At 34.4% G+C, this 12,532-nt stretch overlaps 1 protein-coding gene across 2 annotated transcripts in view; it reads right to left on the bottom strand.

Annotated features, from left to right (window-relative positions):
- Positions 1-331: 331 nt before the first annotated feature.
- Positions 332-12,532, bottom strand: part of RpL24 (ribosomal protein L24) — a 399,722-nt gene continuing 387,521 nt past the window's right edge. The window contains exons 1-5 of one of the 2 annotated variants that reach the window (XM_076480182.1): positions 8,630-8,767; positions 8,447-8,522; positions 1,721-1,968; positions 1,304-1,364; positions 332-448 (exon numbers count right to left, since the gene is read on the bottom strand). In XM_076480182.1, the coding sequence (XP_076336297.1) occupies positions 371-448; positions 1,304-1,364; positions 1,721-1,968; positions 8,447-8,522; positions 8,630-8,634 (468 nt within the window). In that variant the 5' untranslated portion in view covers positions 8,635-8,767 and the 3' untranslated portion in view covers positions 332-370. Of the gene's footprint in view, positions 449-1,303; positions 1,365-1,720; positions 1,969-8,446; positions 8,523-8,629; positions 8,768-12,532 lie in introns of those variants that run through there. The other variant, XM_076480183.1, reaches the window with a different exon arrangement.

The following is a 12,532-nucleotide window of genomic DNA, read 5'->3' as shown; positions in this document are numbered from 1 at the left end:
TAATGGAGAAATGACTGTTACATTGAGGTTTCTGTGAATCATGAGGGGACCCTTAGAATCCCACAATGGGACATGGATGTTTTATGCTAGTAATATAAGAAAAGAACAAGTAAATACTAGTATCACTTGGTACAAGAGTGAAATACAACTTTCAATGATCAGTCTTTCAGTTCCAGATAGAAACATCTTTCTACAAGGTTAATACATTTCCTTTTACAGTGAGTGATGCAGAAACACTTTTTAACTTTGGCATACAAGTCTGATGCATAGTATCATGCAGTCTTTTTTTAATACTGGTGTATCATTAAACATCAACAAAAAGTACACAATCTTTGGAGGGTTATCTATTTATTTTCCTCAAGATACAGAACTAGCGTTTTCCACCAACACGAGGAGCCTTAGCCTGGACTGGTTTTGCAGCTTTTTGTTTAGAGACCATCTTCTGAGGCTGTAAGAGGAACAATTTCAGTTCTGAACTACAAATAGTAAAACTATACTAAACTAATACAATGTCTGAGAAATAAATACACAGCAAAAAGGCAAGTAGACAAAATTATGGAAGATATTTTTTCATTACACAGCTGATAGTCATTATGGATATCACATAAAATTATAATATAAACCTCATACATCTATTTATAATGGACCAGTAAATGTTTTTTGAAAGTGAATGAGGCATTTGGAAATCAAGACAGCCAATAATTATTTTCTAGTTGCTTTCACATAAGTTAGCTTCATACTATCTAGTAATTCTGACGTACATTTGAAAGTGTGGATCATCCATTCAAGAGTTAATTGAAACTAGTACTACATTTTGTTTACCAGATGCACGATTTTCTAACGTGGACTATAGGCAACTAAACCAAAAGAAGTTTCTTCACTATCAAAAAAAACTTGAGTAAAATAAAATGCTGTGCTATAGGAACATGCTAAACCAAATTTAAAATTCATATTTCAGATTATTATTTACAGTAAAAAAAATATTTTGAAAGTAAGAAAGTATGCACACACAAAATTACACATTTAAATGTTTATTTTTAGGAGTTTTGTCCTTTTACCAAAAATAGTTCCTACATAAAAAATCAAATAGTTAAACCTGTTAGATGTCTTGAATTCTAAATATTACATAACTGTCAAAAACAAATAAATTTAAGCAATAGAATATAATGTAAAATGTTTGCTCTACAAATACTCAAATAACATAACATTACACATTATGCAATGTTGGCCCACTAAAGATTTTTGCAATTAGATGAAATTAATAATTTAATAAACTGCAGTTATAAACATTTGCAAATATTACCTTAGGAGGTGCAGTTGTCTTCTTTTGAGCTTTTTCAGCTTTTTGCTTTTCTTTTGCAGCCCTATTTTAAAATACATGAAACACTATAATAACAAACAAGGTTAAAGGAATAAGCATTTTAACCACAGCAACCATCACAATCAGGAACTTAATGAAGGACAAATAGTAAATTATAACAAGTGCATACTGTAAACCAAGAAAATATATGATGTACATCAGTTGTCAAATCACTTTTGAAACTTCTTGAGGATCTGATAAACTAAACTTTATATTGCTACAAAGTGGCTCCAACTTTCCAAGCATTTCCCCAAACAAGTTTTCAAGTGTTTCTTAGTAAATAAAGTACTATTAATCATGATATGGTATGATGCTCATATGACTACAGACATTGACTGGATAGCTAACTAAAAGACTCACCGAATAGCTTGTTCTCTTTGAGCTTTCCTTACTTCTGGTTTCATGTTACGCTTGGCCATGATGTCATTCAAGCTGGCACCAACAATAGCTCTCTGGAACTTTGTTGTTCGACGGGTTCTCTTTTTGGTTGCCTCCTCTTCTAACCCCTTCTTGTGTTTACGCCTATATAACACTGTCCAGGTTATCTCTCGAGGGTTACGCTTCATCATGTGAGATGCTTCACATTTCGCATTTAAAAACTGATAGACCTTAAAAATTAAACCAAAACACTTAATCCATCAAGAATAAACAAGAAAGAATGTTTTAACTGTTTTGTTTTGTGAAAGAATAATAAGTCTACATGCACTAGTTAATGGTCAAAACTACTCATTGTAGGTGAAAGGTAACTATCAATACATCCAAATTATAATGAGAAAACAAAAAGCCAACAAGTACAGATCCACATTGAAATATATTCTTTATCAACATACACTTTACTATAAACAAATTATATTAAAAAAATTTGCTCGTATGTATGCACACAAAAACAAACTTTTGGATTGATTATTCCAGCCTCAATCATGACCTGCAACACATTTTATAAACAACATTCATAACTGTAAGATAGGTAGGAAAGTATTTCATGTTTATTGGCACAAAGCTACTAGACAATCTGTGCCAAACAAGATGTAGTATACTATAATTGTGTATGGAAATCAAGGCAAAAATATGTAAAATTAAGACCTGCCAGGAAGACTGAAGCATTAAGGTCAAACTAGTTGTCAGTCACCTGAACTTGGCCTTTCCAGTTCTGGGTTCAGATCAAAATAAATATGTGTAAAAGGAATCATGCTAAAACAGTGTATAGTAAAATAAAATCCTTAAATTAAGTTAAAAAGACTAATGGCTCTTAAAAATGTAAAAACATGGGTGAGGTGGACAGTATCACTTATGACATTGGCTAATGTCAAGGGCAAACCTACCTTAAAAATATGTTTAAAATGGTGGCGGCATTCTTGGTTATAACGATGGCATGATAATAAAATATGTACGATTGTGACCTGAGTGCCATGCAAACCACACATTGGTGCATCAATACCAAATGAAAGGAAGTGGTGAGTTAAAAAAACTGTGACCAATGCATAGCCTAGCCAAAACAACTTTCTCCATTCAATCTTTACAGAAACAAGATGGCCAATACTGACAGAGCAGCAAAGTCTATCTGCTATGTCAGTTAGCTTTAACTCATTCCCATGAATACCAACATGACCTGGTATCCAAAAAACAGAGATAGATGATAAAGAAAGATGGGCCAGTTTGTTTTGGATATTGATAAGAATAGAATGGTAACTAACACAAAATGATGTCAGGGCCAACAGACAGCTGAGTGAATCAGTATAGATCATACAATTCATATATTGCATAGTTTCAATATGATTCAGGGCAAGAAAAGCAGCATACAATTTGGCAGTGAACACAAAAACTGTAACAAACCATGACAGAGCCTACAGAATCACCTGCTTTTGAACCATCTGTATATATGGGAATGGATGGATCATGTGAAAGATGTTCAGCAAATAAAGAGCAATATTCCCAATCAGGAGTACTGGCCTTCCTCAGATGACTCAAAGATAGGTCACAGTTGGGGATAGTAACTACCCATGGTGGAAGAGGCCAATCTGTTAACACTGCTATGCTATTCAAAGATTGATCCAATTTTTCTGATTGTGCCCGAATACAAGGGCTGAAAGGAAAAATAGCAGATTTTCTATTATAAAAAAGTGCAGCCCACTGAAGATGGAAAACACAACCTCAAGTACAATGCTGTGGTAAAAAGTGAAATTTGGAAGCATACATAAGAGACAGTTGCAAACAGCGAATATACAGAGAAGGTTCATGGGACTCCACATAAAAACTTTGGAGTGGAGAAGTACAAAAGGCCCCACTGCAAAGCTGAAGCCCCTGATGGTGCATAGGATCAAACATTTCCAGTGCTGAGGTTTTGGCAGAACCATAAACCATAGACCCATAGTCAAGATCAGAGCAGACAAGGGCACAGTAAATTTTAAGCATGGAGTATTGATCCGCTCCTCAAGAGGTGGAAGAGAGGTCACGGAGGATGTTCAGTGCTCTTATACATTTGACACAAAGTTGTTCGATATAGGAAATAAAGTTTAATTTACAGTCAAATATAAGACAGGGATGACAGAAAGTACAACATCATCAATACGACTTTCTGGATCTGGATGAATATCCTGTTGGCAGCAGAAATGTACACAAACAGTTTTAGGGAGAAAAAGTTGAAAACCATTTGTTGTGGTCCGCTTAAGTATATGATTGATAGCAGTTTGTAGCTGCCACTCAATAAACCTCATGTTTGATGACTGACATGAAATGTGAAAGTCATCAATGAAAAGACCATTTACAACTATAGAGGGTAGCTGTTCACTGATGGCATTAATCTTTATAATGAAAAGTGTGACACTCAGAACACAGCCTTGAGGGACTCCAAGTTCCTTTAGGAAAAAACAGGAAAGTGTTGAGCCCACATGGACCTGGAATTGGCAGTTCATTAAAAAATGCTTTATAAAAAGTGGAAACTTGCTACGCAATCCTTATGAGTGAAGGTCTCACAAGATGCCATATTGTATCATAAGCTTTCTCTAAATCAAAAAAATAGAAACAAGATGTCATTTTAAAAAGGCTTCTCTGACTGATGTTTCAAGGCGAATTAAGCAGTCTATCATGAAGAATTTTCTTCAGAACCTACAATGAGTGGGTGAGAGAAGGTTGTTTGATTCAAGGAAACAAACAAGATGAGCATTAATCATCCTCTCTAAGGTCTTACTGAGACAACTTGTCAAAGCAATTGGATCATAATTCAAAGTAATCTTTGGAGCCTTCAAAGGTTTAAGAATAGGGATTACAATAGCTTGGCACCAAGCATCAGGAAAGACATTCTCCTGCCATATCTGGTTAAAGGCAGCCAGAAGGAAGGTGGCATAGCATCTCATAAGGTCCAACTGATGTATTACCAGACTGATGAAGCACAAATGTGAGTTCCACCAGTGTAAGACAGCAACTGTAGTCATAGGGATGATCAATCAAAAAGGAAAGAGGCAGATGTTCAACTCATGTTTTAATAACTAAGAAGGAAGGGGATGAGTTTGAAGAGCTAGATACATGAGAGAAACATTCATTAAAAAAACTGCCTTTTTAAAATGAAATAAGTCAAACCAACACAATGCTTTGCACACACACTAAATGAATGGTTTAAAATTTAGTGGGTTTATCATATCAAGAACAAGGATAAGCAGTCAATAAGTTACACAAAAGCATGATGTTTCTGAAAGCCATGTAAGACATACATACCAAATGGAATCCACAATATAAAAATGCAGTAAAACCTTTACAAGTGTGTACAAGGTACAAATCAGGAAGTGGACTTGGAATAAATGAAACTTTGGCAGGGGTTTAGTTTAGAGAGAGAAAAGTCTGAAGAATTCTCTCCCCAACAGGGGTGTTCAGGAACATCGTTCCTCTTTGTCCCAGCTCATGGAAGTTTATTTATCTGTATGTGGGAGTTTTCTTGTATTTTAATTTGGCATTGTTTGAGGCAATGAAGTGAGGTGGGGCAGTATAAAAATAACCAATGAGAAAGGAGGGCAAGACAAAGACCTCAAAAGGAAGTGGACAACTCCTGATCCCGCCGGCAGAAAAGAAGCAAGTCACAGACCAATTCCACATCAATCAGTGATACATCCTGTGACCAGGGCCATGACATGGCTGGGATCTATAAATCCAAGTGCCTCAGAATCTATGAGGGAAAATGGGAATGCCTTGAGAAAACCCACTTTCTTACACAGGACAGGTGCCGATGTTCTATGTGGACTTGGAGTTAAAAAGGAAAGAATTTATATCTTTCATCTAAATGGAGGAAGAGGAGACTAAAAGCAAGCATGATTACACATGAATGGTTAGGTCTGACTACTACATTAAGAAATCAGAATAGCACTTTTCCACAAAAAGAAGCCAAATTCTTGAGAGAATATTTCATCTAGAATAAACATTGTGTTTGCATGGAGATAATAATCTAGTAAATTCACAGTAGAACATAAAACACAAAAACAATCATAAACTTGGTTCTCGTGCATGTGAAAAGTTAGTTTTATACATAAGCATTTTGTCAATCCTAAACAGGATTTTTTTTTATATGGTGTGCATCATCTATGATTTAATTTCAGTGTAGCTTCAACAAATGGTTCCATGGAAAATTTATAATTTATACACATTATGTAACATTTAGAAACCCAAATAGTTGTTTGCCATAACCTTAAAACCCTCTAAAAATATTGGGTGAATCTTAACAATGACATCACCACATCAACAAATAGTGACACTTGTTAAACCCTAGTACTGCTGCTACTTTTAAGAGTATAAGTCCCAAATAATTTTTATTCAGATTCCACTGCAAGGACAACTTCCTCTAATATTACAAGAAATAAAGTAAATTTTGCAAAACATGTCCCTAACACAAATATCAACTTGCATACCTAAGATGACTTTTTTTTTCAGTTGGACAAGAGGTATGAAATACCTGAACCTCATTATCAAATATTAAAATAGGAAGCTTGGGTGATATTTAAATAAACATAAAATTCACAAATCATTGGATTCCACAGTAAAAGTTATTAGATTTACGATACAATTCAATTCTTTATTTAACGATCATTGAAAGACAGTTAAAAATCATATCTATAAATCAACCTTTTACACTATACAATCTTCCCATTGATACAATGTTTACAAAACATCAGTGACTGTTACAAAAATATCATTTTATTTAGTAACCCAATGGCTGTGAAATTCATTTTAATTGAAAATAAAATGTAGTCCTAATAAAATCCATCAATTTCAAATTCATACAAATGGATTTATATTATACTGATAAATGAAATGAAAATTGGCAATAACCAAATGTTAAGAGCAAAGCACAAATTTGTGCTTACAAATGTATTTATTGACATATGTATCAACAATAACCTTCACCCATTGCACATCATGTTATGATGCTACTGATAAATCATTCATACCACTTTTATCTTAGACTGTTGTAACACAGTTTGTTAGAGCCATACTCAGTGATGACATACAGGAAACTAGTTTCAGAACAGCTTATTGTTTAGGCTCAATAATATAACAAATCAAGTTGTTGCTTTAAAACTATTTACCATAAACATTTTCTCTTTTTAACATGTCACCAGTTTGATTTGGGCAGGCATCTGCCCATTGGTTGATTCATTCATTATATAGCACACAAAGTTGATGAAACTTTTTTAAAAATTCAATGACTTAAAAGAATTATAAATGGTTCTAATGTTTAGTTTGTGTTTTGAAATAGAGAATGAAGGCATCAACTGTTTGCTGTATCACTGATTCTTATTGGTCCAGCCAATTTTGGCCAACACCTTGTTTTTGTTTTAAAATTTGCTTGCTGGTTGCTGTCAATTGGTGAAAAACACTTAATTTTTTTGAAATCAGCTTCCAACTACTTAGTATGACAATATGATGTAAAGCAACAAGTTGCCTGGGTAACCAATAGGCTGTTCACAATCACCATTTTTTGACATGCTGTATGTTCAATTTAAGCAGAGGCAGCTATTTAAAGACTGCAACACCAGATTTAGTGTACACCCTTGTTTCAATGGCTAAATAGAATTTTAAATGGTTTTAAAGTTTCATATCTAAGTTTCTGGACAGTAAATGTTTCTTAATCCAATGAAACATGGCAGATCAAAGCAGAGTATGAAGAGAGCTAACATTTGATGGATCACTGGCCTCTACTGGTTAAACCAATTTGATCCAACACACTGGTTTCAGTTTTAACATTTGTTCACTCATCACTCACAAATGATGGATAATGGCTTTAGCAGTAAATGAGATAACTTTTAAAACTAATTTCAGCGAGTATGAATACAGTTGCCCTTTAATATATCATGCCCATTCAGTTTGTAATAATAATGGGAAGTTTTTTCAGCAGTTGTTTGGTGCACAATCATTCCTATGTTATTTATGTATTATATATTCAAAACTATGATTTTGTATTCAAGTGCTAATAACTCTATGGGAATACCTACTATAAGGCAAGGGATGCAGTTGGAAACATTGAAGTTTGTGCCGTTATAAAACTTGCAACTATGTAAATTTTCTAAAAGATTGTGGAAACTGAGAACTCTTTGGTTCTTGAACAGTATTACACAATCAACCCATTCACTGCAGTTAGGATGTATACTTCCTGATGCATTGGAAAATATACTTCCCAGCTACATTGAAAAAGTTAAATTATTAGTGGCTGCAAAATGTTCCTAGTATTAGTTGAAACACACACCTCGGATACCTATGTTTACATTTGTGACAAAAATATATTTTGTTAAGTTCTTATATTTCTTGAAATACTGAACAAAATGTCTTTACAATGAGTGATTGCATAAACCTGAATATGCCATATTCGTCTAATAATGATCTATTTATTGCTATCAATCCTACTACTAGTGCAATCAGTTTAATTGGAATACTATCCTAATTATCATCACTGTGTCATAAATAAGTGCGACCAATTAAAACAAGATTTATTCTATACGTCCATTATATGAAAATATTAAGCCTAACTATTTTGTACGATACCAAACACTATATATCAGTCATTATAGAAGTTGTAACTTGTACTATCAAAAACTGAAATTTTACCTTTCCATCCGACTTGACCATACGCTTCCCATGTCCAGGATAAATTTTATATCCACTGAACGCACACAATTCAAGCCTGTAAAAAAAAATACATTTCAAAACCAATAAAAATATTTCACTAACATAAAAAGCTGCAATAATTTTTTAGATTAAAATAGATTGCTTTAACAAAATCACACATACTTCATCTTCTACGACCAGCTCACTTTCGACACAGAAAAAACAGAGAATGTAATCCCGCATTGTAAAGAATAATATAATTACAACATTGCAATTACTAATCCTAGAATGTAATTTCATAAAATCTAAAAATAATAATAAATATTTTTAATGCTTAAAATAGTTTTCATTAATATGAAATGTTGTTTAATATTTCAATTTTATGCGGGATCTCTTGCGTTTTGATGACGTCACGATTAACTAATATTACTCGTTTAGTAGGTAGTGCTTGAGTAAGGAAACGTATTGTATCAGTATAATCATGATTATTGGTAGGCAAAAAACTTTTTATAAGCACAAGGAAAAGTTGAAGAAAACAGCCGAAACATGTAGCATGTTCTACCATCAATAAAACTTTTCATCATGCTTATAAATCATTCTTAGCTTACTTATTATTAGTATGGTAGTAGTTTGAGATAAATTACAGAGATTTTGTGATTACGCATCACACTAAGATTAACTAATTAACGGTCCGACATGCCAGATGGTTAAGGCACTCGACTCGTAATCTGAGGGTAGCGGGTTCGAAACCCCTTCACGTCAAACATGCTCGCCCTCTCAGCCGTGGGGGCATAATAATATTACCATCAATCCCACTATTCGTTTGTAAAAGAGTAGCTCAAGAGTTGGCAGTGGGAGGTGATGACTAGCTGCCTTCCCTCTAGTCTTACACTGCTAAATTAGGGACGGCTAGTGCAGATAGCCGTAGAGTAGCTTTGCGCGGAATTTCAAATAAACTAAACTAAGTAACTCTATTGCAACAGTTTAAAAAAAAAAAAACTGCTTAAATATATGAAACTTTTCATATGTTTAACATGTTAAACATTTTTGGCACTTTATGCCGATCATTGGTAAAATAGCCATATCATTATCAGAAACTTAATTTGTCATATTATCGCTTCAAGACTTACGTCGCGAAAACTTTGAATTCGATACCCATGGCGAGCTCAGCACAGATGGCCCAAAGTGTAGCTTTGTGCTGAACTAAAACCAATATATCATTATGTATTTTTCTTTGGTTTCATTCATAAGTTGTTATAACTACTGATGGTATTTTTTCCTGTCCGTAAAACAATCATAATCTCAACACACTGCATGAACAAAAAAGTTTGCTTGTTCGTCAGTTTTCTTTGTGACAGTAAAATTAATTTACATAAATGAACACATAGTTAATAACCAAAGTATGCAAATAAATAAACAATATTATGTAATTAGTTTTATCCTAATTCTGGATGGTAAATGACTTATATAAAATACCATGATAGATGTTCCTGAAATTGATGACAAAAATGACACGTCAACAATTCTGTCTTTCATATCCCAGCTAGCTTGATGAGCCATCGTATCGTCCCACTAAAAGTAAATGACTTTTTATATACACTGTCTTACTGATTACGCGAAAACCATTAATTTTTTTCTGGAATACAACATGTATTCGTGGTAATTTCATTATTTTAATATTATTTCTTCCTTGACTCGGATTTAATTACGAACCTCTCATAAGATAAGTTAGAGTTTTACTGACGACAGAGCTGAGGTTGGCCAGATGAAAAAGAAAAAAAAAAAGTGAGAGAGATAGAGAGACACACTTTGCACCTTATGTGCTCACATACTACAATATTTATAAAGTGAAGCAGCTTTATTCGGAAACGCTTTTTCTTTGGGCGATACATGAGAGAAAAGACACATTTTCGGGTAGCTTAGCCTCAGCAAGCCCTTTTTCCGTTTACGCCATCCTTAACTAACTAAGCTAGAGTTAATATACTAACAGTTTCTAATAAAGCATTATTAAAAAGTTAAACTGTTACACTGATAAGAGACAAATATTTTCTCATCAGGTATTTTATTTATAACGTATTTTATGAGATTCTTTAAGAACTTAAATAAAGAATAAAATTGCATGTTTTGAGTAATATAATATATTATAATAAAAGACACGTTTTTGTTGTTGTTGTTTTATAGTCTTAATGCGGGACGGGTATTTGAGAACTATGCCACACAGTGTCTATATCTTGCATTCTACATAACATTGATATCAAGTCCTGACTTTCAGCGTTATAAGATACAATTTTACCACAGAACCAAAAGAGGGCGTGCAAAGATACCCAGTGGCTATCTGTCAATATCAGTGCCTAACTATTAACCTTTAGACTAGAAGAAAAATAGCTAATCAACAGCACCATCCATCAACTCACAGGTCTAATCAACTAATGGGATTTCAGCATCAGTTTTATAGTGATGTGATATTTTCTCTCGATTTTTGTTTGTTTTGAATTTAGCGCAAAACTACACGAGAGCTGTTTGCGCATGCCGTAGGATTGACCGTAACATTATAACGCCCCCATGACTGAAAGGGCGAGCATGTTTGATGCGACGGGGATTAGAACCCGCGATCTTCAGATTATGAGTCGAAAGCCTCAATCCACCTGGCCATGCCGAGTCCTATTCGTTGGTGAAAAAGTAGCCCAAGAGTTGGCAGTGGGTGGTGATGACCAGTTATATTCCCTCTAGTTTTACACTGCTAAACTAGGGATGGCTATCACAGATAGCCCACGAGTAGCTTTGCGCGAAATAAAAACAAAACAAACAAACCAACGAATAGTGGGATTAACCGTCACATTGTGACGCCTCCACGGCTGAAAGGGCGAGCATGTTTGGTGTGACAGGGATTCGAATCTGGGACACTCAGATTATGAGTCGAACGCCTTAACCCACCTGGCCATGCTGGGCCCTTAAAATAAGTTTGTTTGTTTTTTGCAAGAGCAGTAGATTCACATGAGAAATAAGTGGAGTATTCTGTACTTGATTAGTTAAACTAGGTTATTTTACATGTGGACAAGAAAATATTTGATAAAATTTACAAGAATAAACCACTTTAATTACCAAAACAAAAAAGTAAATAAAAGAAAGCATAGTGAGCGTACCCACGCACACTGCTGGCCAAAATCTTAAGCCCAATGAACATAAAACAAAAAATATGCATTTTGCGTTGTTAGACCCAACCACTTATTTGAGTAGAGCTTCGAAAAATGAAAATAAGAAAAGGGAAAATAAAATTAAAAAACTTTTTTAGCATTTAACAGGGAAAATGTGAATACTATGAAATTAGCCTAAATACTAGATGGTCAAAAGTTTAAGACTATACCAAAAAGAAGTCCTAAATAGGGTAGGAAATGCCCAACAAGAGGTGTCAGTAGTGAGTTGCACGGCCGTCATTGCAAATAACTGCAAACATTCGCTTTGGCATGGTCGATATAAGCGTTTGCAGAAGGCTGGCTGAAATGGTATTCCAAGTGGTGAAGATGGCTTCACGAAGATCGTGCACTGTTTGGAATTGACGTCAATTTCTATAGACTTCCCTTGCCATTCACCCCCAAACATTTCCAGTGGGGTTCAGTTCAGGCAAACACGCTGGATGGGCCAAAAAGAAAGGAGAAGGCACCCCAGATCATGTGAAACCTCCTCCACTGTATCGTGTAGAAAATGTCTCCGGTGGGATTTTTCCATTTGCCATGAAAAGTTTAACTTAGTCCTTATTTTCCCTTTTCTTATTTTCATCTTTAAGGGCCTTAATCTGGCTCAACGATCGACTGGTGTCTTGCCGGACAACCCGTCGAATCTGTATCCCTCAAATAAGTGGTTGAGTCTAACAACTTTTTAGCTTTTGCCAAAATGTAACACAGGAGATGTTGACATACTTTTCTTTATGTTCATTGGCTAAAAAAGTTTTTATTTTTATTTTCCCTTTTCTTATTTTCATCTTTCGAAGCTGTACTCAAATAAGTGGTTGAGTCTAACAACGCAAAATGCATATTTTTCCTTTATGTTCATTGGCCTTAAGATTTTAGCCAGCACTGTATATAACGA

Source organism: Tachypleus tridentatus, chromosome 13 (genome assembly GCF_004210375.1).
Source record: "Tachypleus tridentatus isolate NWPU-2018 chromosome 13, ASM421037v1, whole genome shotgun sequence".
Classification (NCBI taxonomy): Eukaryota; Metazoa; Arthropoda; class Merostomata; order Xiphosura; family Limulidae; genus Tachypleus; species Tachypleus tridentatus.
The sequence above is the reverse complement of the archived record's forward strand: the minus strand, read 5'-3'. Positions and strand labels throughout refer to the sequence as shown.